Raw genomic sequence first — 24,438 nt, 5'->3', positions numbered from 1 at the left:
GGAATATATTTGCTGCAAGCACCTTGTGAGCAAAACCTCAGCTTTGATTAGATGATAAACATTCCTGAGGTTTGCATGCTGAGCTTGTTTTATTTTCATGTGTGAAAACCGATGATGGACTGACAGTGAAATACTAAAGTAGTTCCACCTAAAGCCAATTACTTTGGTTTTGAGAAGTGAGGAACTCTTAAGTCAAACGAAAGAACAAACTGCAGAAGAGGCATTCAGAGAGCTGCAGTGTTCAGGAGGGAGAAGGTGTTGTTTTGTATGGACCTGGTACTGTAGCCAATGCCTGAGAGCAATTCTGACAGTCAAAGCTGCAGCAGAGTGGTACGGGCAGAGTGCTAAAGCAAGTGGCAGGGAAAGTTGTTAGGGAGATCTGATATTGTCTGACATTTTAATAACTATCTCACTGGAATCTGGTGGTGGTTATCAAAGATTGGAAGAGGGTGAGGAATAACAGTAAGGAATATCGTTCATGTTTTGCCACATTTGGCTCGAGTTCTAAGGATATACAAGAACACAATCAGAATTTGAGAGTCAAACACCAGATGTGGCCACATGTGACTGAGGATAGATTCAAGAAATGGAGCATACCAAGAGAAGGGCTAGTTTTATGGGAGAGGGAGAAAGATGGGATATCACTTATAACCTGTAATAACATGGGCTGGTAATAGGAGAGCTGCGAAGGGTTTGGAGGTAGATCTACAGCAGAGGCTTCAGCTGCTCAGTTAGGAATTAACATGTGAATAGAGACTCTGGGACACTCTAGAATGGAGGTTAGGAAGGGGGCTTAGCACTTTGGAGAAAACTGATGGGGAAGTCAGTGGATGGAGGAAGCTGAAGCTGACTGCAAACACTTTCCACACATTGGAACTGGTGCAGTGACACAGGAGAGTTCAGTCCTGCTGCACCAGCCCCACCATTTTGGGAGAAGATGGGGACTGAGGATAGGAGAAAAAGGGGCAGGCTCAGAGATGTGAATGGACAGAAATAGAAATCAAATTTCAATGGAGAATATCTTGGTAGTCTTGCCAAAAAAGGCCAGTCTTCCCTAGCTGATGTAAAAAAGATGGAAAGTCAAATGAAACTGGTGTGAGTTCAACTGAAAATTAAGCATGTTGTTCCTGCAGGGATGCAGCACCCATCCTCGGTTTAGTGCTACATTGAGTAATTCAATTGCTTTAAACTGTTTTCAGCTAAGCTGCTGAATACAAGACTGTATTTTAAGAGCCTTGCTAATAAAAAGTATATTTAGTTTATGTATTGTGTGCATCTCCTTCCCACGAGCAACGTGAGCAAAGACAATAAATGTTATAAAAAAAGCAATCCAAACAAACCCTCAAACAATCTGTTACACACAAAAATGCAAGAAACAAGGTCTTAAGCTAAGTTTCCGCTTAGATGTATCTTTAGGTGAAGAGCATAATTTTGTCAAAAAGCTGGGTATGCTTTGCAGACTGTGGTTTGTGGCAGAGGAGAGAAACCTTAGATATCATCTCTGAGTTACTGAACCTTTTTTAACCTAAAGCAAATCAACACTACTAAGTTCTCTGAGAAAACTGAACTGTTGAAACCACAGAGCACAAGCTTCACAGAGTAAAAAAGGAGCATGCAGCAAAATTTCTGAACTGCGTCTGCAGAATGCAGTTAATTGCTCTTGCTTGTGCTCACAGCTTTTGCTTTACCTATAAGCCAGTATCTCAACCCAAGAGTTTTCCCACTTTCCCTTTTTTGATTCAATGACTCGCATCCTGCTGGAGGGGAGTGTGTGAGTGGCTGTAAGGGGCTTAGCTGCCTGCTGGGATTAGCCTACAACAGTATGTCATATAAAATAAAGGAAACATCAGGTGAAGTTAATGCTCCAAGGGTAAGGCAAACACTGATGTAATTTATTGGATATTTGGGCTCCTAAGACTTGGATCAGGTAATCATGTCCATTATCATCTACATCAGAAACTTCAGTAGCAGAAGGCCCAAACCAATAAGCCAACAAGCATGTGTCCTCTAATGTCAGGAGCTGAAAATCCTGACAAAATTAAGTTAAAATGGAAGGAAATCTTCAGTATAATGAATAGGACTTGCTACACAAACCTGGAGTTACAGTTCAAGCCAAGGATAAGGGGCAGAGGTTTATATGTCTAAGCCTTTTAATGCAAGCATAACTTCATGCCGAAAGAGCAGAAGGCTCAGGTGCATTAGTGTACAGGCTTCTCCCCAACCAGACAGCAGCTGCATCTGGATAACAAACCAAACCATCACCTACTGGGTACCCTCAAGTTAGATGCAAAACAGGAATAGACAGTGGCTGCACTTTTAGTCAACCAGTGATCCTACCCATTTTTCTTTTTTTTTTACATCCACACTACAGTGGAAGCCCCCACAATGCCCTAGTCTCCAGAGAGCATGCAGCTGCCTGTGAAAGACTGCAAAGAAATCTGGTGTTGGAAATGTTGATACAGAGAAGACATCTCAAACAAGATCTATAAAGAAATCTCCATATTTGTGGGTACTCCCCTTCACATGGTGAGACAAGTCAGTGCATCAGTCCTAGGACACTAAATAACTAAAGTCAAATTTGGTATAAGGAACAAGGATTATGTTTATTATCAGAGCTGGTAAAATCAGCTGTCTCGGGAACTGGACATGTGAATAGAACAGTGGTCTCAGACATGCCACCAGGGTTGCTTGAACCCTAGCAGACTGCAGTCTGAGCAGCAAAGGACTTAGCCTTTATTTTTCATAGAAGGCCCCTGTACATAGTATCTTCTGAGAATTTCTAAGGTGAAATGACAAGTTCTGGTTTTTACAACTATCAACACAACCTTTCCAAAGAATCTTGTCCACTGATATTCTGCTATCCAAGCTATATGCTCGAATTTAGTAACAGCAATCAAAAACCTCACCAGTCTACAAGGGTTGCTTGTAAACCACAAATGGCCTTCAAATGGAAAACCTGGAGATTCTCATTGTGACAGCAGAGAAACGCACCTGAGGGTGCAAAAAACTGCAGTCAGGACACCTCCTCCAGCAAGAACTTCAACTGCTTAAAAACAGTCTTTTTAAAGGTATTTGGTGGACAAGATTTATTTACTGTGCCCTGATGCAAATTACAATACCCAAACACTTTCACAGCTATCGAGGCACTCAGAATTGGTCTGTCTGCATCACTCTGGACATCACTGACCAAAGTGATCAAGAAGATGCCAAGACAGACCCTGAGGAAACACTGGCTTTTGAAGACCAAATATTTTCTGAATGTTGCAACCATGCTGACTTCAGCAGATCTGCTATCTTGATAGTACATATCTCATAATGCTGTTATTCACATCTGATACACAACAGAGCAGCTTCAAACAGCTCAGCTCATCTTGCCTGCACGCTCTGAGCTCTTGGGAGAGGAGGTAGTTCTGTTCATATGTACTTAAGTTCTACTACATCAACCAGATTACTCCCTCACGTAAGAAAGGGGATCTTACCATCCTGCTTCCTGAAATAGGATGCAATGGAACTACTGTCCATCTTTTATGTGTGTGATGGCTTCAAACAGCTGAGCAGAAAGTCTGGAAGGTTTTTCTTCACTGTAGTTGCAGGGGAATTCCTCAAATTGCAAATTATCAGATCATTAATGAGCTCTCCAAACCCAACAACAGGTAGCTGTTTCATAGCTTTCCCTGTTGATTGAACTATTTTGAAGGGCATATTTTTACAGAGTGATTGCAAAAAGTAAAGGCATGAGAGGAAGAAATGGGTCAATAAATCCCAAACTGGAGTGCAATAGCTCTTTAAGACTTTTGCTGGCTTGGAAGTAGCTTTTAACAAATGAACATTCAAACAAACTGATTTAAAGTTTCAAATGAAAATATGCAAGAAAAAAAAGTTGTTTTTTTTCAGTTTCAAGATCTTCTATAACAGTAACCACAGTATGTGCTCTACATAATGAACCATGGAGAAGGCTATCATGTTCAAATATCAGCTGCACTTCAGTCTTCCTTAACAGATTCCCAATTCTTAAGACACCCCCCATGAAAATATCTAATTAACAAAGCCATTCTGGGGGGAAAAAAAAAAAAGCCTGATGCTAACTTCCTTTTTCTTTCTCCCAAAATAGTACTCATAAGCAAACATTAGATATAGCCTGAAATGAAATCCTAAGCATGTACGGTATTTTACTGAGATTGCTCTGAAGTAAATAATGTTAAGGTCTTGAAAATGTGCAATCTGTAAGTATCAAGCAGTGAAACATTTCTTTTTCTTTAATAAAAGGAAGACTTAGAAAACCAAGTTTTACAATAATAGATAGATCAAATGGTCATATATAGGAACATTGTACACACTATAACCAGGAAACCTAAGGAACAGAAAGTAGGTTTTGCTAAACACTGTACATTCAGGTCACAATTTATCTTCTCCTTTTCACATTAGGATCATATCTGCAACAAAAAGAGAAAATTTGTCACAAATAAGTAAAACTTAATGATATTCAAAGCTAAGAATGTGATGTAAATATCTTTATTATATATTCATAACATGGGAATGGCCTGTGTTTAGTCCTTTCCCTGACTGCACTTGTATAATTAACTGCAATTGCTACAATGTGACTGAAGGATGTGCAAGGTAGAACCTCTGTGTGAACCAGAAATAACCTTTAATAAAAGTTTCAGTAACTTCCTAGCTACTTATAATCTTTAAATCTGATGCATGGACAAGTTTCTCCAAGTCTTTAATGTCCCAACATTAAGTTGCTTACTAAAAAAAACCCAACAAAAACAAACCACCAAAAAACGAAAAGGAGAGGGAGGGGAAAGGAGCACTGTATACTCACATCAATGTACAACATTCAGCCACAACTCATTCAGCCAAAACCTTTCTGCTGCTTCCTACTCCTATATAAAGCAGTTCCCTGCCTCATCTTCCACTCTACACAGCTCCTGATTGTTAGAATATACTAAAGAGTTACCTGATTTACTGCAATATGCTTACAGTTTGCCTCTGCCTGATACTGCTATCCCTTGGCTGCCTCTTTCTCTCCATTTATGCTTCATCACTCAAAATCCTATGTCACTTCTTTGAAATTCTGATGTGTTTTGTATTCATGCATGAATAACTTATGGACACAACTGAATGATCAGGCAGTTTTACATCCACTAAATCTGCTCTCATTCATCAAGACTTTATGCTTAGACAGGAAAATGTGACAACTTGTGAGCCAGATTGCATCACCACATAGCTAGAAAGGTATTAGAAGACACTGTTGTTTCTATACAACTCAGACTTTTGGCAAAAATGAAACGTATACCCTTTGAAAGAAGTGCTCTATTATTAACTGTTAATTAACAGATGAGGTTAATGCAGTAAGGTTTTCTGAATGGCTCTAACACATGCTGCTATGTGGTATGTTTCTTTGATAGTGATGTGGAAAAAAAATCCTTCACCATGTACATTTTTCTGCCTGAATACACAATTTTTAGTGTTAGTCAAACACATGGTGGGTGATAAGTCAAACAGTGGTCACCTGTTTCTTCACATAAACACAGAAAGCAATGAAATCTTTACTAAACAAAATGAGATACTTACGTTAAATCTCACACCATTTATTTTACTTTATTGCTATAGCATTGTAACAAATTCATTCTAATATTTAAATGTGTCCTGGACACCAAATTCTATGGAGGGGAGGGACAGCAAGATAAGCAGGTAGGAGAAAGGGATGGTACATGGTGGAAGCCTCTCATCAGGACAACAGCAGCTTCAACCCTGTCTGTGACTGCCTACAGAGATGCTGACTTAGAAAGTCATGAACATCTTTTCATTGTTATCTCTTCCACATCACCTCCACTCATTTTCCATGTTAAATGAAGCCTGGATGGTGTTTGTTTTCCACTACTGTGAGTGAATGCACAAAGAAACATAAGACTTTGCTAGACCAAGGAGGATACAAAGGGTTGTTAATGAACATAATCCATGTATCTGTTCTCTTAGCAGAGTATAACATACTTTCCCTTCCTCCTGTCTCAATATGTACTCAGCAGCAGTTGAGGGCACAGCTTTTTCTGGCTCATCTTCACCTTGGAGTATGGCCTGACTCTTTCTAATGGCATCTTCAAATGCAATTTTCATGGGAAATTGCAGCTGTTAATATTAGCATTATGCCAAGTAATTTTACTCAAGATTAAGGTCAAAAGTAGAAGTAGGTTACAGACTGGTGAACATTAAATTGTGTGTTTTAATATTTTTGGCTATGGAAGCTTCTCCAAGTACAACTATCCTAAATAAACTGGAGTTGAGGTAAAAACTTTTCTAAGCATGAATGCATGCCAGTTATCTAAGTTTCCACTGCTGTGTTTTCAGATGCAAAAATCACCCAAGATATTTTGAACCAGTTAATATTCCAGCACAGAAGTCTAGTCGCACCATGTTTTTATAAATGATAACTGACATATTTAAAGGCTGAATTTCACATGGAAAAAACGGATAAAAGTGGCAAACTTGGAGTAGAACTTTTTCTATTAGAAAGTGGTTATATATCATTAAATTGGGATTACAGTTGAAAGTAATCTGGACAAGAAGTGAACTGAGTAGGATGATTCTGTCCTTCAAAAGAGGTATCAGGAAAGTGGTAGACAACTGAAGTGAGGGTTATTGAAAGAAAACGGCTGAAACAGACTGTGTTTTGGAGGCAAATGGAAGGAGTTACAGCAAAAAGCAATTGCAAACAGACAAGGAGAACCTGGGTCTACCAAAGAAATCTCTCAAACTCCTGACACACAAGAACTGGTTATAGCAGAATCAATGACCTACTACACTGTCAGAAGCACAGAATGATTGGTGCCAAAACATCTCCTTGGTCTGAAAACTAGGAAGGTGGTAAGATGTTGAGGGAGTTTCTAATGGCTAAATAAAGCTAGGAGCTCTTTGTGAATGGGTTCTAAAGCAGGTTAAGGTCTCAAATCTAAGGGACACAGAGGCAACATAACTGAAGGATTTACTTAAGCTTTTGTTTGGGTTTTTTAAATTTTGGTTTTAAACTGTGAGAATCGTTACTTCAAAGATCAGAAACAAAGAGAAAGCAGTCCTGCCAATCACTTTTTCAAGTACTCCGTGGCTTTAGCTCCCTCAAGTGACTCAGCACAGGGACAGACAAGTGTCATGGCCAGAACAAAAAAGTGGCAAACCCCATCACTTATTTTCTCCACATTTCAGATGACTGACTTAATGGTATGATCAAAACACTTCACTAGTCTCTAGCAAATACTCTGGAATCCAAGCTTGTGAATATGAATTAGGAAATAGCAACATTTCTGTCTGAGAATGTCCGTATTAAAAAACTGTAGCAAGTTTGAATCAAACTGAATGTTTAAGGTATGCAAAATTTGAGAGAAGCTGATGAATCATTCTGACTATATTCCATACATGGGAATCTGTGGAATTTTGAAAAGAGCAGTCTTTTCCAAAATAAAAATTTGTCAAAAAAAAAGATGTGATGCAAAAAATACACTTTTTAAATACAAACATAAAACTCTTACCTAAAGAGATCATCAGCAAGTGATTCTTCTCTTGCATGTCGGTTCTGTTCCTGAGAAAGTAAGTTTATTCAATATTTGATTATTAAGGATGAATAATGAACAATATAAACACCCAATATATTCCTGTACTATCACAGTCTTTCCTGAAGAAATAAGTTTTCTCCATTTAGAGCATATTCACATTAGATATGTCATTTCTGTACTCAAGTTTGGCTATGGCTACCAAACAATGAAATGGAGTAGTTTGTGCAAGGTATCAATTTTGGTCAGAAATGTGTTTTTTGGATTTTAAGCATCATCAGACAAAAAGAGAAATTTTAATCTGATTATTGGTGCCTAAGGGGAATTTTAATTAGCATTATTTATATGCAGGGATCAATTAAAAAACAAATAGAAATAATCAAGAAGTGCTGATGTAACTGCATCTCCATCAGGATACGGAAACAGATTATGACTCCTTAGCAAGTATTTTTAAGAAAACTATTGGAAAATGAAAGTGCTAGAGAATTGCTACAATAAAATACAGTATTTTTTAGAACTTCTGCATATAAAGCTGAAGATTTTTTACAACAGTAAAAACATTAAATTTATTCTTAATACTTCTATTCAGTACACTCCAACAGAATCTTACTCAGGTATTTTCTGTTCTGTTCAAGAGTAGAGTATCAGTTGTACTGCAGAATGATTTGAACACAGCTAACCATACAGAAGCTCTTTCTATCTTCCAGTCACTCTTCTACAAGTCACAAGTTTCCATAATGCCTATTTTGCTCATCAAAAAAGAGTTGCTCTCTTAGGTTATTGGTTTTACTTTACAAAAGTGTTTCTGATTACATGAATGTTGCATGTAAAATAAATTCAAATGACCAGCAAAGAGATGTGCCTTACCACTGACCCCTGACTTTCAGTAACTCTCCTATTGTACAGGTTCCTCTGAGCATGTGTGGACAGCTGACTGGCTGAGGTTCTATCTCAAACATAAAATTCTGAAGTATTTCAGTACTGACCACAGGTTGGTATGACCACTTACATAATTCAAACTTTTATTTGATCAGCTTTAAGAAATCATTCCTTACCTCTATTTCTTGCCTTAGCCAGTCTTCTAGCTCTGAATTCTTCTTAGCATGGTGAGCAACCAAATCTGATCCTCCAATAATGTGTGGAAGTTGTCCTGCCCCTGGATAAGCTACCTGTTGGATAATAAATTCTTACAACTACACAGCAAGTACAGTGCAAGCAAAAGCTCTGTTTTAACCAATTTAGAAAGTCTATTCAGCTATCACAGAAGAAAGTCAGTCTTTTTTTGAATAACAGAGATCACATTTAAAAGCGACTGAAGTTAAAAACGCATTTAAAGAAAACTATTAAGTCCCTCCTTTTACCAAAACAAACAAACAAACAAAAAATCTGACAAGCTAAAGATGCTAAATAAATCTGACAGCACATTAAATGGAGTTTCAAATGTCAGTAAAAATCAGTTTATATTTTATTGTCAGACTGCATAAGCATTTATTATGAAATGGTGGAAAAGAAAATACTCTCAGAAATTTTAAACATGATCTAAAAATGAGAGCATACTCCCAGAATGCTGGAAGTAGCATTATGTGCCTCACATTCTCTACACAGTATTTCACTGAAATGCATTTCTAGTCATCTTATAATGACATCTTTTTCATTTTTATTTGATTGTTAATATAAGCTGAAGTGGTACTTTTACACTAAACACTTGAGAATCTCTTTGAACCTGCCTTTAGGACCCAAGCAAACAATCATCTTACTTTTGTGCAATACTAGATTTAGTTCGATTTAGAAATCCAAGATTTATTAGTTCAAATGCAAGATTCTGAATCAGCATATGCCTTATGCATAGGTCTTTGGAGAAGTGGAATTGCTGCTTTTGGAGGTACAACCAGAAGCTATGGCAGCCATCACTTAATGATTTATTCCAAGAAATAGCTTGGAATAGAGTACAAGTATGTAATCTAGCACAAGGTAAGCCTCTGTCAGCCTGGTACTTCTTCAGTCAATTAACAATATATTTGTTAACAGCATAATATGGTATTTAAATTGTTTCCTTCTGTAGTTAACTTCAATTTGTAAAAGACCTTTCACAACATATTTCTACATTCTTGAGGCAGTACTTTTTACTATTTTTAAATAGTGCCATCTTGTGACCATTTCAAACACACACTGACCTTTTTGAACATTTTGAAGTTTTTCTTTCCCCCACAGTTGGTGTTTCCACTGAGGCGACTGTTCTGCCTCGGATGGCTGACAACCAGTGACCTAAACTCAGTCAACAGAAGCCTGCTAGGAATATTGCTGGAGTCACCTTGCAGTTTGCTGTCGTTCTTATGTGGGAAGAAAAAGGAAGAAGCATTCAAGTGTATGAACAGACATACAGCATATCTAACAGTATAAACTTCAGAGAAATTATCATGGGCAGAGCTGAGCAAAAGTCAGGATTACAAAAGGGTGAGGAGAAGCAGCAGCAGTGCTAGAAGCTAGGGAGATCTATGAACTACTCAGCCACCCTACATACTATGACTAGAGTTGCAAGCTCAGTAAATCTGATTCTCTCATATTTAAATACATTGAAAAGACAGGATCAGTAACAATGATGAAGTCAGTGTACTTCCTTTCACTAGGATTTTACTTCAGGATAAAACTTCAAGTAAGAATTTTTTGTTTCCAATTTAGCTAGTATCTAAGAATTACTTCTTTCCTCCTCTCCACCTTGTCTCTACTTGGACTAGCTTAATCAAGCATGCCTACTCCAATGGAAACTCCAGCTAACTCCACAGAGGACAAAGCTGAACATCTTCAGCTCAATTCTAGCCTACAGATTTTTGGCCAACTCTAGGGCTGTGAGCTGAATCTGATCAATGAAGCAACTTTTTCTTGCACATGAGAAAGCTCACACACCAGCAGGTTAGCAGGACCACTTTGCTGCCTGGGGCTACATCTATGTAGATTCAAACGAACTGTGGGTGCAGGACGAGTTCACAAGTAACATTAAACTATCTTCATGAACAGCTCCAGCCCAGATGCAGAATAGCTGCTTTATACAAAGTATAAACTAGAAATCTCTTAATCTGGGCTGACCCTGCACTTTGGTGTTCATGCACAGCATTCCCTCTTGGGCTGTTTTAGGCATGTATGTGAAAAGGTATTATACTGCCCCTTGTTGACTGGCTACACTCTACATTATCTCTTCAGAACTTTTCAATTTCAGTTTCATTTAGCCTAGCCTACTTTTCTTCTGCCTCATGGCTATTCCAGGCAATTCTCCCCTCCTTCCTTCCTTCATCTCACCTGTTACAAGTTAGCAGGCTATCTACTGTTAATCAGTGTATCTTACATTTATTCTCAATGGTCCATCTCTTCTATTCTGGGTGTGATCTCCTTAGAGCAGACAAGGATATTTATGTTCTTGTCTGGTATTTAAGCAGTATCCTAACAAAAACATCAGTACAAGTATTAACCACATTGAAGGGTTAATACTATTACATTAAGTTTCTGCAGTTTCAGTCACCCTAATTATCCACCCAATGCCATTACGAAAGCAGATGAACTACAGGTGCTCTATCTTTTCACAGTCACTGAGTTGGACTGTACTATTCAAATTTACATATGTCTATGTTAATGAGTGCAATATTCCAAACCTCCTTTACTCTGAAATAGGATCCATAAATAGCAAAAAAAGTCCTTAAAAGCAAAATTTTGATGTGGTTTTGTAATGCTTCACAAAGTTCACTGTTCAAACTCACAATTAACTGGTTTCTTACCAAGACTGATGACTCTTCCTTGATCTTACTTTTCACTTCTGAGGTTAGAACTGATTCAAGTTCCTCTTCTTTCTATTTGATCAAAAATGATTTAAATGTAATACTGAAATGAAATGGAAATCTAATTACACAAAATTATTTTCTGCTCTTTAGAGCGGAATGAGCATTTTCAAATCAATATAAATATTTAGACAGAAAACAATCCGCCCTGTGCCTTAAATTTTTTATGATTTTACGTACACTACAACAATTGTTCGAGTTTTCCTCTATTAAAAAAATCACTATAATTTTCTCACTTTCTTTCTTATACCAGTAGCAAGTTTTGTCCATATGTACAACTTTCAAAGTCCTGAGAGGTTCTGGAAAACTGCAAAAGCTTTTTAATATAAAAAGTAGCATTTTCAATTTGATACTTTAAGTGTACATGTGTGCAGAAAGGACATTTCCTTACAAGGACATGAAAGTATTCTGCAGACTGATTACCTCCTGTAGTTAAAAAACAGATCTGCCTTACATAAATTATTTTCAGTGGTTGAAAAATAAGTCAGGCTTTGAGTCAATTACTCACATTCACTGTCTTGCCACATACATAAGGTGCATCTATACTTAAAGAAAGTAAGTAACATAAATATGCCTGTGGAGCTTTATCATGAAATCTCCTAGTCCACTGGAAATACATTTCATATTAATAAAAAAGGTCATTATTAATTAAACTATTAGAAGACTTCTTGTCAGCAGAAATCTTTAAGTGCTCATCTGGTAAAGTAATAGCTGAGTTGTGCATAAGATTTTTTTTTTCCTTCATAATCCTGACAAGAAGTGAGACTAGAAAAACTTTCCAGGCCACAATGAAATTCAAAAGACTATTCCAAGCAGCAATTTTAGTCTCTCAGTATGGTCAGACCCAAAAAAAAGTATCTCCTCTCTGACAGTATGAAGAACAAGAAACAAAATTCTCTAAAATTACAGGGCTTGTCTTTAAAAATTTGCCTGTTAGTAACACACACAGAGGTTCCAGTAAAGCAAGCTCCAGTAAAGTATCAAAAAAAATTAAGACGGTCTGAGCTAAGGATGCCCAAGCAATTCCTAATTTTCATGTGATCCAAGGTATCTTGCAAATTCCAGTTCCTAAATCATACACTCAAACTTTTAACACTTCAACACTGCTCACACTGTACAAGAACTGGCTGGACAGTAAGCTTTAATGTGTACATTTTAATTAAACAAAAATTAAACCTGTTCTTTCTCTCTTACTCCCCTCTTCATTGTTAATAGTCTAGTGCTCTCAACATTGTTTTGCTCTGCAAATCTTCTTTTGGCCTGTTTTTTTTGAATGAAGTGACCACTGTTAACCCAAATTCTCTTGTGTTTTTCATATCATTTAGAAAATTCTCCTTGTCTCCGAGACAAAACCAGAGAAATTATCATGAAAACACAAACTGTGTTTTGGTTTTGCTGTTTTTGTCGGTTTTGGGTTTGTTTTGTTTTAAAATTTCTCATAGATCAATTTTAATAATCTCTCACATGCTATCTCAAGATTCTGACTTGAAAGATGTTGGACACTAGTGTGGTATGCAACAGAAGAGGTCAACTAAAGGTTTCTTCAGATAATTATTTACATAAACATACTTAAGTAATATTTTAGTTTAAATATTAACATTATAATTAACACAGCAACAAACAACATGAGAAGTTTTTCTTGGACCAGGGACATATTCTGCTGTTCTACCTACAGTATTTCAAGTCAACAGAGAGGAAAACTACTGGAATACAAGCAGCTTTCAATTCACAAAGAAAGAACACCCTGAGGAATGAAAAAACATTTAAATAGGTGCAAAACCGCAATGTTCGCATGTAATAGATCAACCACTCTGAGCTAAAAATTGGGTTTTGATGAGATTTAAGCAAACAAACTTGACTAAGCCATTTTCTAGTGTGCAGGCAGCCTCATCCTTAGAGGAGCTAACTGCATCCTTCTAAGACAGTTGCAAATTTCAAGACAAGGTAAATGAACATAACTTACCAGTATTTTATTCTCCTCTCTCTGATTTACATTCACTTCTTGAATCCTGCTTCCTTTGCCTTCCAAACATCTTTTTTTCCGACTATTTCCTTGAGCTTCCTGGTCATGATCTGCCATTTCCTCTTCCCAGTCTAGGTCTCTGCTTCCGAACACAATTTCTAGTGCCTCTGTATCTTCAGATAAATCCTCTAACTCCTTTCTCTTCTTTGGTGCATGATTTTCACTAGAAGTGGTTTTAGTGTCTGTTTTATCACTTCTTAGTTTGACACTTTCCCTCGTAAGCTTTAGACCTGTGTCTTCTAATGCAAAATTTGTTTTTGGGTCCAGGATGTTATTTTTCTTTTGATGCTGTTTTGCTTCACTGTTCTGAACTGATGAAGTGGTGGATTCAGTGCACTTGGAAAGAGGCAATGGCCCCTCCTCCAGTTTTGCTAGTTTTGTTCTGTTTTATCACTTCTTAGTTTGACACTTTCCCTCGTAAGCTTTAGACCTGTGTCTTCTAATGCAAAATTTGTTTTTGGGTCCAGGATGTTATTTTTCTTTTGATGCTGTTTTGCTTCACTGTTCTGAACTGATGAAGTGGTGGATTCAGTGCACTTGGAAAGAGGCAATGGCCCCTCCTCCAGTTTTGCTAGTTTTGTTACATTCTTCTTCATCTTTCCCTTATCCAGAAAGAAATTATAATAGCAAGAAATTACAAATACAATTTTGCATATGACTAGCTGTATCCACAACTTAACAGCTTCCTGGGGTATTTTAGGGACTGCAGTGTGAAATTTGAAGCTAAGTACCCATGAGGAAAAGTCTGCCACTTAAGGAATCCTATCTAAAAATTACCTTTTTAAGTATGTTTTGAATTAAAAGGACATCGCTTGAGTTAAAATTATTTTCCAGAAACAGCACCAACATAACAATAGGGGAAGTAATGCCAAGAACATTTCAACGTACCTTTTTCGAGCTACCTGGAAGTAGTTTGTAATTGAGTTAGACTGGTGATGTGAAGCACAGTCACTAGGTTTAACAGCTTCTGAAATTTTAGATGGTGAGACAGGTTGAATCTTTTGACTAAACCCAGATGTTCTGTTCCCTCTAGGTATCGATGTTCCTGCATTTGCACTGCCACTTGTGCTAGTGTTTTTCTTCACGGGGGTTGTATTCTGGAGAGCCATTTTCCCTTGTCTATCCATCTGGGGAGTATTCTCTATCTCCATACTAGATTAGACAGAAAAAACAATACTAAATGACACACAGGAAGTTACCAGAGGTATACTGAGAACTACACTTTTTTAAAAAGCTGTAGTTGTACTTTGAACATATATATATAACATATATATATAAACAATGTGCTAAAACCAAACTGTATAATCTGCTAAGATCAATACATTCTTATGATTGTGAAATGGCTTGAAAATTTGCAAAAGTTAACAGTCAAATCAGATATGCAGTATCTACATTTGCATCTGAAAGAGTCGAGTAAGTCCTGTGTGATGGGTTTTGTTATCTAGCACTCAAAAGCAGAAATTACCTCACTGCAGTGACCACAATTCAGCAAACGCCATTTCTAACACTGTATATCTCTGCCCATGGCAATGATACAGTTCCTCTGCCCCAAAAGATTGTTTTATTTATACCTATTAGCTTAGAAAATTCCAAGAACTTCCCTGAATACTTTACCATGTCTGCTCTTCTGCTTCCGTATCACCTATGTATAATGTGCTGCTACCTGCAGCAGTTGGCATTATGGTTTCATCCACAGCCAGACTCTGAGAAATGGCTCGGCCTGCAACAGCTGATCCAGCTGTACTTTCAGTTACGGCTGCAAGAGAAGAACTAAAAGGTTAGTACCAAATCCATGTGTCTTTGCATGTGTTATCACACCGTAGTAACTGATCAGGTGAGATTTTTGTAAAATGATCTGAAAGCAATTTTAATACAAATATTAAGCAGATTTATACATTTAAATACCTGAAAGAAACAGTCCCAAAGGACCATATTCTGGGCTTCAGATTTAGTTAAATATTCCACTGAATTATGTCATGGACTTTTACTTAAGGATGAAGTGTAATGGGAAATCATATATTAATATGGACACGATGTACAGAATAAATCATCCAATATATATTTTATGCAAAACTGTCAATGCACAAAATCCCTTACATTTATTCTTTATTATGATCTCTAACATATGATTATTATATCTGGGATACAAGTCTTTTCAACTGTAAACATACCTCCCTTTAAAAGCCAGATATACTGTCAGTTTACACAGTGCAATCAGGCAACTTAATTTTTATCCAAGTGAATAATTCAGATGGGAAACAAGAATCAGTATTACAGATTCATTCAGTGTCGCAGGGTCAGTATCTTTAAATTTAATCTGAGAATAATTTTGTACTAATTTTCTAAACTGGACAGACAGTAGATCATAAACAAGTTATTCAGACAAGTATCAGTCAACCAAAATATTTTTCAGAGCTCTGCCAGTATTGCATGTATGTCTTTCTGTCTTCAAAACCCATTTTTGAATAAGTAATGTTCCTACATGAAAAGACAAATTTATGGGTTTTTATTTTTTAAAAAGTTTGCTACCTGATACAACACTTTGCAGAAAAAAATTGTACCTATAAAATATAACTCTGAAAATTTTACAGAAACAAAATATAGAATAACAATTCTGAAGGGGCATGAAAAGAGAATCCGACAAATAAAACCTTCTAATACTAACATATTAGCAAATACAAGCTTCAAGTAAATCTTGGAGTATCCACACCAAAGTATTACTTTAGCAAATAAGGGAATCATGTCTCACTGGTTTTACTTGTTACACCAGATTGCATTTAGTTTTGAACCGGGTGGGAGGTGGTTGAACTTTCCTGAAGCAAATTCCTTTTTCTGCAAAGAAAAAGACCGAACCAAGCCTTGACAAATCAATTCCATTCTTACTCTCTCGATTTCTGACATGCATCTTTTACCTCCCTATTACCCCAGTTGCTTATGAAAAGATAACAAGGAATTCAAACTACCATGTACATATGAATTTAGTGGCCACTAAAAATATGAACTTCAGAAGATTTTTAACTACGTTTGCTTTCAAGATCACCGTTCTATGTGTCTGCTTTTTACACTCTTTTCAGATCTACATTTTTATTTACAACTGAGTCATATAATTTTCATTGCAACTTATTGCAAGGCCACTAAAACCCAATTACCTCTTCAGAGTTGTACACATTTTCCGTAGTGTCACTCTATTTTAGGGGTCTTGCAAAACAGAACAGAAGTTGGTGACCCTACACAAAAAGAAACACTGACTCCTTCAGGCTGTTAAATTATTACTACCCTTCTTCCAATTACCTCTGGAAGCAGGCTGCTTTCGGGGGTTGCAGTATTTTTCTGTAGACATGAAGATAACTGCCAATCCAATTTCTGCCTCTGGAATAGCCCTGAGATTGTTGCTGTTAATATATAAATTAAAAAAAAAGACCAAAAAAAGGTTTCTCAGTACAGATTTGAAGATGATAGGCAAATGGGCACAGGTATATTCCATCCCTCCTTTCAAAAAACATCAGTCTACACTACAGTTTTTCTCAATATATTGTGAAGTCAGCATAATTATCCTTCATCGTAGACATGACTTATATGTATGAACTCCCATGTTTCCTGCTACTGTAACTACTGTTTAGTCCCAGCAATCCAGCCAGTACATCTCTCCCTACCTGATTTTTGGGCATTTAACCAACTGTGCTCTACCTCTGACTCAAAAACATGTGAATAGAAAAGTGACTTGAAAGATCTGTGCACTTCTTACAAGCCAGGCACGCACGCACACACGCACACACACACACACTCCTCTTGTGTACTACAGCTTAAGCACAGGCTTCTCTACCTAGCAGGAATATTTAGGGCAACTAGCTTTGTGTACTAAGTTAAGGGCTAGGATTTTGTTTTCATTTGTTGTTTTAATAAAATGGCATAATGCAAATCCTAACATCTATAAAATATGCAGTCTGCCCTCTCAAACAAAACCCACCACCAAAACACAAACTGATTTTTATTAAATAGAAGCTGCTCTCCAGAAAGAGTGCATGCAAATAATTATACAACACTGAAAAACATGACCTCAGGGTGTCATCTCATCTCTTTTTGATGAAATAAATACCTATATTTATTGAAATATCATAGATGATCTATTTTCCATTCTTAGAATATATTAACTTCTTTTAAAAAGCAGAACAAAATCTACTTGCTGTCTGTAATTTTAAAGCAGCTTCCTGACAATTAATTTTTGTAGAACTGGATCCTCCAAAAAAAGGAGGAAAAAAAAAGTAAACAAAAACCCCATCAAATCCTCACAGGACTGCCAAATCCTTTCTTTCCTGATTCAAGCAATTTTAGTTACTATGCCAAAGACTTAAAGCAATGAAAAAATGCTCTCTTTCTGTTTAAATACATATGCAAACACCATGACTGAGTTTCTGCAGAAATACTGAAATCACCTTACTGCTGTACCAGAGAACAATGCTGTACCTTTCCAAGACAGTCAGAATGGAATCACTCCAGTGTCTCAGAGAGTCAGACCCTGGGATCTGAGGGTTTGTCAAACCCACATCAACAACACAAACTCCGGGAGAAATTACTAAAGATGTTTCTTTTCTTCCTTCCGTCATCAACTTTACTTCCCCTCCTCCAAGACCAACTGCTGGACCCAGTTTCTTGTGCTAAAAAGAGAATGCAAACAAGAACAAAAACATCTTAAAAACCAGTCAGTTTAGAAGTATCAGAATATTGAACTATCAGAGTAGTGCTTCTCACTGATGCACTACTACAGGGGTAGTGTGTTCTGTTTCTCCCCCTGTACTTTTGCACCCAGAACGAGACTGAATTCTGAAAGAACAAATCTGTGCTTAGATACCACTGCAATATTTTTGCAATGTAAAGCCTGAGTACCTGCTTGGCAGTTAGAAATACAAAAGTTTTTCCACTGAATATTTTTTTCCTTTCATGATGCTCAGATAAATCCAGTTTTTCAGTGCCAATGGAAGGCTCATCAACTGGAGGGTAAAAGCTGCAAGAACAGAAAATTCAAGTTACAAAATCAGATTTGCTTACCAGTACTGACTCTAAACTTTCTGGTTTAGAGTAAAGCTCTGAAGTTAAAATACTGCATTGCTCTGATAAAACCATATATATAAATACTTTTTCAAGAGATGAAGAAGAAACAGAACTCTAATTTCTCAGTATCTAAGACCAAGGCATTCTGCTTCAGTAACCAGGACAACACCACTTTTAAGAATGTATTCAACCAACCTACTGTACACACACCCAATAACAAGTGACAAATGAGAATGAAACCTCATTGAGCACTTACTCTAGATAATAGCAAAGCTCCACACAAAATTAGTTCATGTTATTTTACAAATGCTAATCACTTTACAATGTGCATTCATTATGTATATAATTTCACAGTATTGTCCAAAGCATGCAAAGAATAGAAGCAATTTAAAAAAAGTATCCATTCAGTTTACATTCTAAAAATACATAATGGAAATTTCTCACCTCCATAAATCATCTGTTCGTGCAAAAAAAACCAGAAACCACAACCCCCAAAGAAAACACAACTGTCTCCCTTTTCAAGGTAAAAAACAGTAGCAATACAGGCTCAGATGAAATTGCCACATAAAATAACAGGACTATTTGACACTTTCGTACATAGACAAAATAATCAGAACTACTCTGCAGTTATTTACTCATTCCAGAGTAAGAATTCCCTTTCCAAGTTAATTTAACCATGAAAACAATGAGCATTTTATTCTCATCTAATGAAAACCAACACACATTAGTCTCACTTCACCTCTTAAGAGACAATTAAAAATCCCTGTTATTTCAGGGAATTCAAGGGTCAGGCTAACTCAATTTTGATCAAAGTTGACTGTAAACTCAGTAACTAACTGCATAGTGGGAAAATACATCTACATAATGAAATAAGCTTGACACGGTTTCTTTTATAAAAAATAAAACTTCTTTATTTTTTGTATCAACTCCAGAAAGTGTTTGAAGCAACATTTAAAGTCACAAACAAAACAAGTTCCTATTTAGAGACAGTTACATCTCCACGCATATAATCAATTCCAAGAGCTCATTTTGTAACTCTAGGGACAAGAACAAGAAAATTGCCTGAATACTCAAATGTATGTTGCATTAAGCATTCTTCCGTAAATGAAGTTACTGCAAAACCACATAATCTGTCAAAAATTATCAGATAAACATAGAATCATAGAATCAACCACGTTGGAAGAGACCTCAAAGATCATAGAGTCCAACCCTACCATCGTTACTAGACCATGGCACTAAGTGCCACATCCAGTCTCATCTTGAAAACCTCCAGCTCCCAAAAGTTTAATTCTGTGACATTGTAAACATGATGATTTGGGAACTTACCTTTCATGATTTGGCAACTGTTGCCTGGACTGAATAGCTCTGATTAATTCAACAAAAAACTCTGGTTTTATAATTGGTCGAGCACAAATCAAAGCGCATATAGTCTGAAAAGCCAGAAAATATATATTTACTGCATGGAAAAATTTCAGATACAATATGGTTCAACTGACATTAGCTGTGACATTAGATGTGGCAAAAGTCACACAAATAAAACAATACTGATTTTTGCTTTTGGGATAGTTTTGTTTCTAACAGCCTAGCTTTTAGCTGGTATCTTGAATAAATTGTAAAAAAAGTAGTAGGCAACTAATACAAATCAGTAAGCCATCAAAATCGGCTTTTTTCATTTTCTCTCCCTTCAACCTCCCATCGACACACACTCTTCTAACTTGGAAAAGGAAGAGTTGACTATGTAGTTTTGTAGACAAAAATCTTGAGCAGGTCTAGAATTTAATTCACATTTGTGAAAAACAGTGAGGCAATGCTATTAATATGCAAAAGCTCAACATACCTTAACAGTAACTTTTACTGACACCATGACAAGGTGGGTACACTCGCTGGTCCACTCATTCACTACATGCCCTCCAAGCTGCTGGATGGCTTGATTTAAAGCTGTTTTCTGAGCTACATCTAAGCATGAGGAGCAGACAACCAAAGGTTCATACTCCACTCTGCAAAGAACAAGTAAAAGAGAATTGGTTTAGTTATTTCAGTCAATCATTATGACGAACAGAGCTGACTTAACTATCATGCCCGTGTCTCAGGGAAATCTGAAGAAAAAAAAGACATATACTCTTACCTAGATCAAAGACTGTGCTTTAAATTATCCTGAATAAAGTAAACACAAACCTTTATTCAGGAAACTTTTGAGTCTTTCAAAGACATCACATCGAATTAGTACTTCAAGAATACTGCAAGGTGTGGGAATATCAAGAAATTCATGTGTTTGCTTCAAAAGGCAAAAGTATGCTCAGCAGTCCACCAACAGATTAATACTTAAATACAAGTGCTGTAGAATCCAAATTCAAGTAACTTTTTCCTAATAGGGCCATAACTCTTGACCATAAGCCTTTTTGTATTTGTAGATCTTCCATATCGAATTCAGCATATCAAATTCCATTATTTGATTTGGTTTAGTCTACAAAGTAGAAAGAAATTTAAATAATCTCTCTAGCACAACAGTCATGATGTATCTGGCCTCGTGGCCTGGTTCCTGTACCACATTTCAGGTATGTTTATCTAAAATATAAAAAAACCTTTACTGCAATAATTGCAGGAGAATGTCATTGTTTTCTAACAAATAGTATGTGCAGCAGTGATAAAAGTGAATCAAATTACAAGGCACAAAGCCACCTTATGGTTGCTTTAATGTTGGTTTTAATGACCACTAGTCACTTCAGGGAGTGTTTCCTATATACAAACAGGTAACACTGGCTACAGTGTTAAATTTGGGTCCCCTGAAGAGAATGCAGGCACGGGTCACAGCAACAAGCATTCGACAGCTAGTGCTGCACAAAGCATCCTCCAACAATGTCAGGTCCTTACTCAGTACATCATCAACAGCTAGCAAGGGTTCAGACAAGCTCTCTCCCTTCCCTAAATCTTCCTTAGAATCATTTGGTTTTGGATTTATTTTTTTGCCTAAGATAGTCTGAAAACACTTACTGTACATGATACCACACTTTCTAAAATGCCAATGCTTTACTACGAACAATTTTAATCCCTTAGTATCAAAATAAATTACATTATAAAAATATAATGGAAAACTCTTTCAGAAGCAGGTGTGGAACACAGGTGAAATACTACTCATCTCCTTTGCTTTCTAAAAATTCATCATTGCTGTATCACTTGCTAAATTGCATGATATACTAAAACACTCTTTTTAAAAAAAGAATGTACTTGATATCTTATAATCAAAGCACTTACCTAAACTTGCTCTCAAAGACTCCAAAGTTGATTCTGTCACCAGACTGCATAGACACTGAAGTGCCATTGAGTTTCGAACCATTAACAAAGGTACCATACTTAGATGTATCTCTTACTGTTAATGTGGGGACTGAGAGAGACTGACCCTGAAAATCAACATAAATAAGCCATTATAATTTATCAGACTGAGACAGTTTTATCAGGAACAGGTTACTATCATTCTGGACCAAAGCAGTGGATAAACAAGAAAAAGCTTAAATAAAGACTTGAGACAACGAGGTTGGCTATATGTAATTAATCATCTTCTGGTTTTCACTCTGCAGGCATGAGAGAAAACATACATGTTTTTACCTTCAGAACTTTTGTGCTTCTTTCAGTGGTCCAAAAGCCTCTGATAGTGCAATTCAGCAAGGCTTTGAGATTGATTATGGATACGTTTACCTATACCCTATCCCAGGCATAGGGCTGATTGGTAGGTAAAAGATCAAGTCACCTGAGGGCACTTTCCCTTACTTCTTTCCATGAGGACTGCTAGTCTTCTCCAAGCTGCTGGGCATGGAGACACCAGCACCTCTTGAGAAGAGATGAGACACTGCTAGATTTCCAAAATGGTTCACAAGCCAATAAGAACACTGTCAGCTTGTTTTGACAAAATTCTGCCACATAGTTGTATGCCTTTTCACAGAATCACAGATGGATAAGGTTGGAAGGGACCACTGGAGGTCATCTAGTCCAACCTGCCTGCTCAAGCAGGTTTCCTAAGAGCACATTACTCAGGATTGTCTCCAGGTGACTCTGGAGTATCTCCACAGATGGAGACTCCACACATTGAGCGATCTGTTCCAGTGCTTGGTCACCCACACAATGAAGAAGTTCTTCCTCATGTTCTGGTGGAACCTCCTGTGCATCAGTTTCTGCCTGATGCCTCTTGTCCCATTACTTGGCACCACCAAGAAGAGCCTGGCTCCATTCTCTTGACACCCTCCCTTCAGATACTTAAGAGACACTAAGGAGGTTTCCTCTCAGTCATATCTTCTCCAGACTAAATAGGCCCAGATCCCTCATTCTTCTCTTACAAGTGAAGTGGTCCAGTCTCCTCATTATCTTCTCAACCCTCCACTGGACTTACCAAATATTTGCAGTATTAAAAGGATGAATACATTCTATGTATTTTATTTCAAACACTATATAAGGTTATACAAATGAAAATTCCTACTGACTGGCTTCAAAACATCCATAACACCATCCATTGCAACACTTAAGTGACAGGAAATTGCTGTTTGCTAATTCTCCTTGGTATATTTTTATTGCATGACCTAAGCAAATACAGAAATTGCATGACGTGAAATGAAACAGAAACTAAGCCTGAAAAAAGACAACTGAAGCACTTTCCAGAACCAAGACCAAAAACTTGTCTATGTAATGAAATATAATTGCATCATGCTCCTGCTATGATTATTTTAACACAAATTTCTAATGAATCTTCACTCTGGGATGAAAGGGAGCTTTGGACCACTAGAACTATGCCCCTAATTTTCTCACTAACAGGGAAAAAATATATCAATTTCAAAATTAAAAAATGGCAATCAAAGGCTCTGCTCCAAGCACAAAACACTGGTGAGAGCACAAAGACAGTATGCATGGTCATGGCAGACTGAGCTACCCACACAGCATATGGATAACGCAGAAAAATGTGGCTACTTACAGGGGTTGTTTCAGGACGGGTTACTGTCAGAACAGCATGACTTCTACTGATGGACTGATCATCTTGAATTAAAATGGCAGAGTTTTTGCGTCCAACGACATATTCTGTACCACTTAAAAGCCGATATGGCTCTCCTGGGAAAAAACAAGAGACACAAAAATATCAGTTTACAAAAAACACCAAAATACCTGAAGCACATAGGAGACATTGAGAAGTTTGTAGTATAGCTGAGACTCAGTTTTGTCATGTATCGTTTATTAGGCTGATTAGAATTATGCATTTATAGGCAAAACCTCTTTATTTCTCTCTCCCTTGCTTTGTCAATTATAAAATGATGTATTTTATGAGAAACAAAGTAGTTACAAAAGTGGCAGCACATTTTTTTTCAGGGACAATATATTTTGACTAATGTCTTTTAACTTTTTTCACTAATTACCTTTTAACTTTTCTCTTGTATCACCTCTTGAAGATAAGTGTTACATGCGGAAGGAAAAAAATCACACTAAGATAGCTTTTTTCAACCACATATTTTTAAAGGTACATAATTTCTCGAGGTCATATTATTTATTTATATAACTGATTAAGAGGTTCACAGCAAAGATCATCCTAATGACAGTAAGGAGATCTGCAGCATAAATCAAACTGATGCTCAGTAAGTTCAGTTTCTGACTGACACTTTGGCTCACTCCTGGTACCTGACATCTACACCACACGGTGGCTTTTCACTGAATTGCCTGTCTCCATCCCAAATGTGCACTACCACTGGTCAACAGAACCAGGAATGTTTCTGGATGAAAATGAGTAGCTGCAGATCAACTTCTAGTTATCAGCCCCTGGCAAATAACTTTCTAAATACGAATTGTGCAGAAACGATCATCCTGAATACAATGATGTGAGTGTTTTGCCTCTTGCTTAAGAGCTTTCCAGGCAGTAAGAGAAAACTAAGCTCATTTCAATAGGATTAGGTGCTATTGCCACTAGGAGATAAATCAGACATCCAAAATTCACTCCCAGTGAACTAGGAAATAGAACAGA

General features: G+C 37.0%; 1 protein-coding gene across 1 annotated transcript; it reads right to left on the bottom strand.

The window, feature by feature from the left end:
- Positions 1-4,402: 4,402 nt before the first annotated feature.
- NBN (nibrin) lies at positions 4,403-23,537 on the bottom strand (the record flags this gene model as incomplete). Its single annotated transcript, XM_009081143.1, is given in 15 exon segments — positions 4,403-4,433; positions 7,527-7,576; positions 8,603-8,716; positions 9,722-9,877; positions 11,297-11,386; positions 13,338-13,827; positions 14,286-14,549; positions 15,012-15,153; positions 16,689-16,789; positions 17,862-18,052; positions 18,282-18,399; positions 19,773-19,876; positions 20,284-20,443; positions 21,699-21,844; positions 23,404-23,537. Coding segments are annotated over 15 exon segments (2,291 nt in total), but the record flags the coding sequence as incomplete, so codon positions are not given.
- Between the last annotated feature and the right edge of the window lie 901 nt (positions 23,538-24,438).

Source organism: Acanthisitta chloris, unplaced genomic scaffold (genome assembly GCF_000695815.1).
Source record: "Acanthisitta chloris isolate BGI_N310 unplaced genomic scaffold, ASM69581v1 scaffold12748, whole genome shotgun sequence".
Taxonomy (NCBI): domain Eukaryota; kingdom Metazoa; phylum Chordata; class Aves; order Passeriformes; family Acanthisittidae; genus Acanthisitta; species Acanthisitta chloris.
The sequence above is the reverse complement of the archived record's forward strand: the minus strand, read 5'-3'. Positions and strand labels throughout refer to the sequence as shown.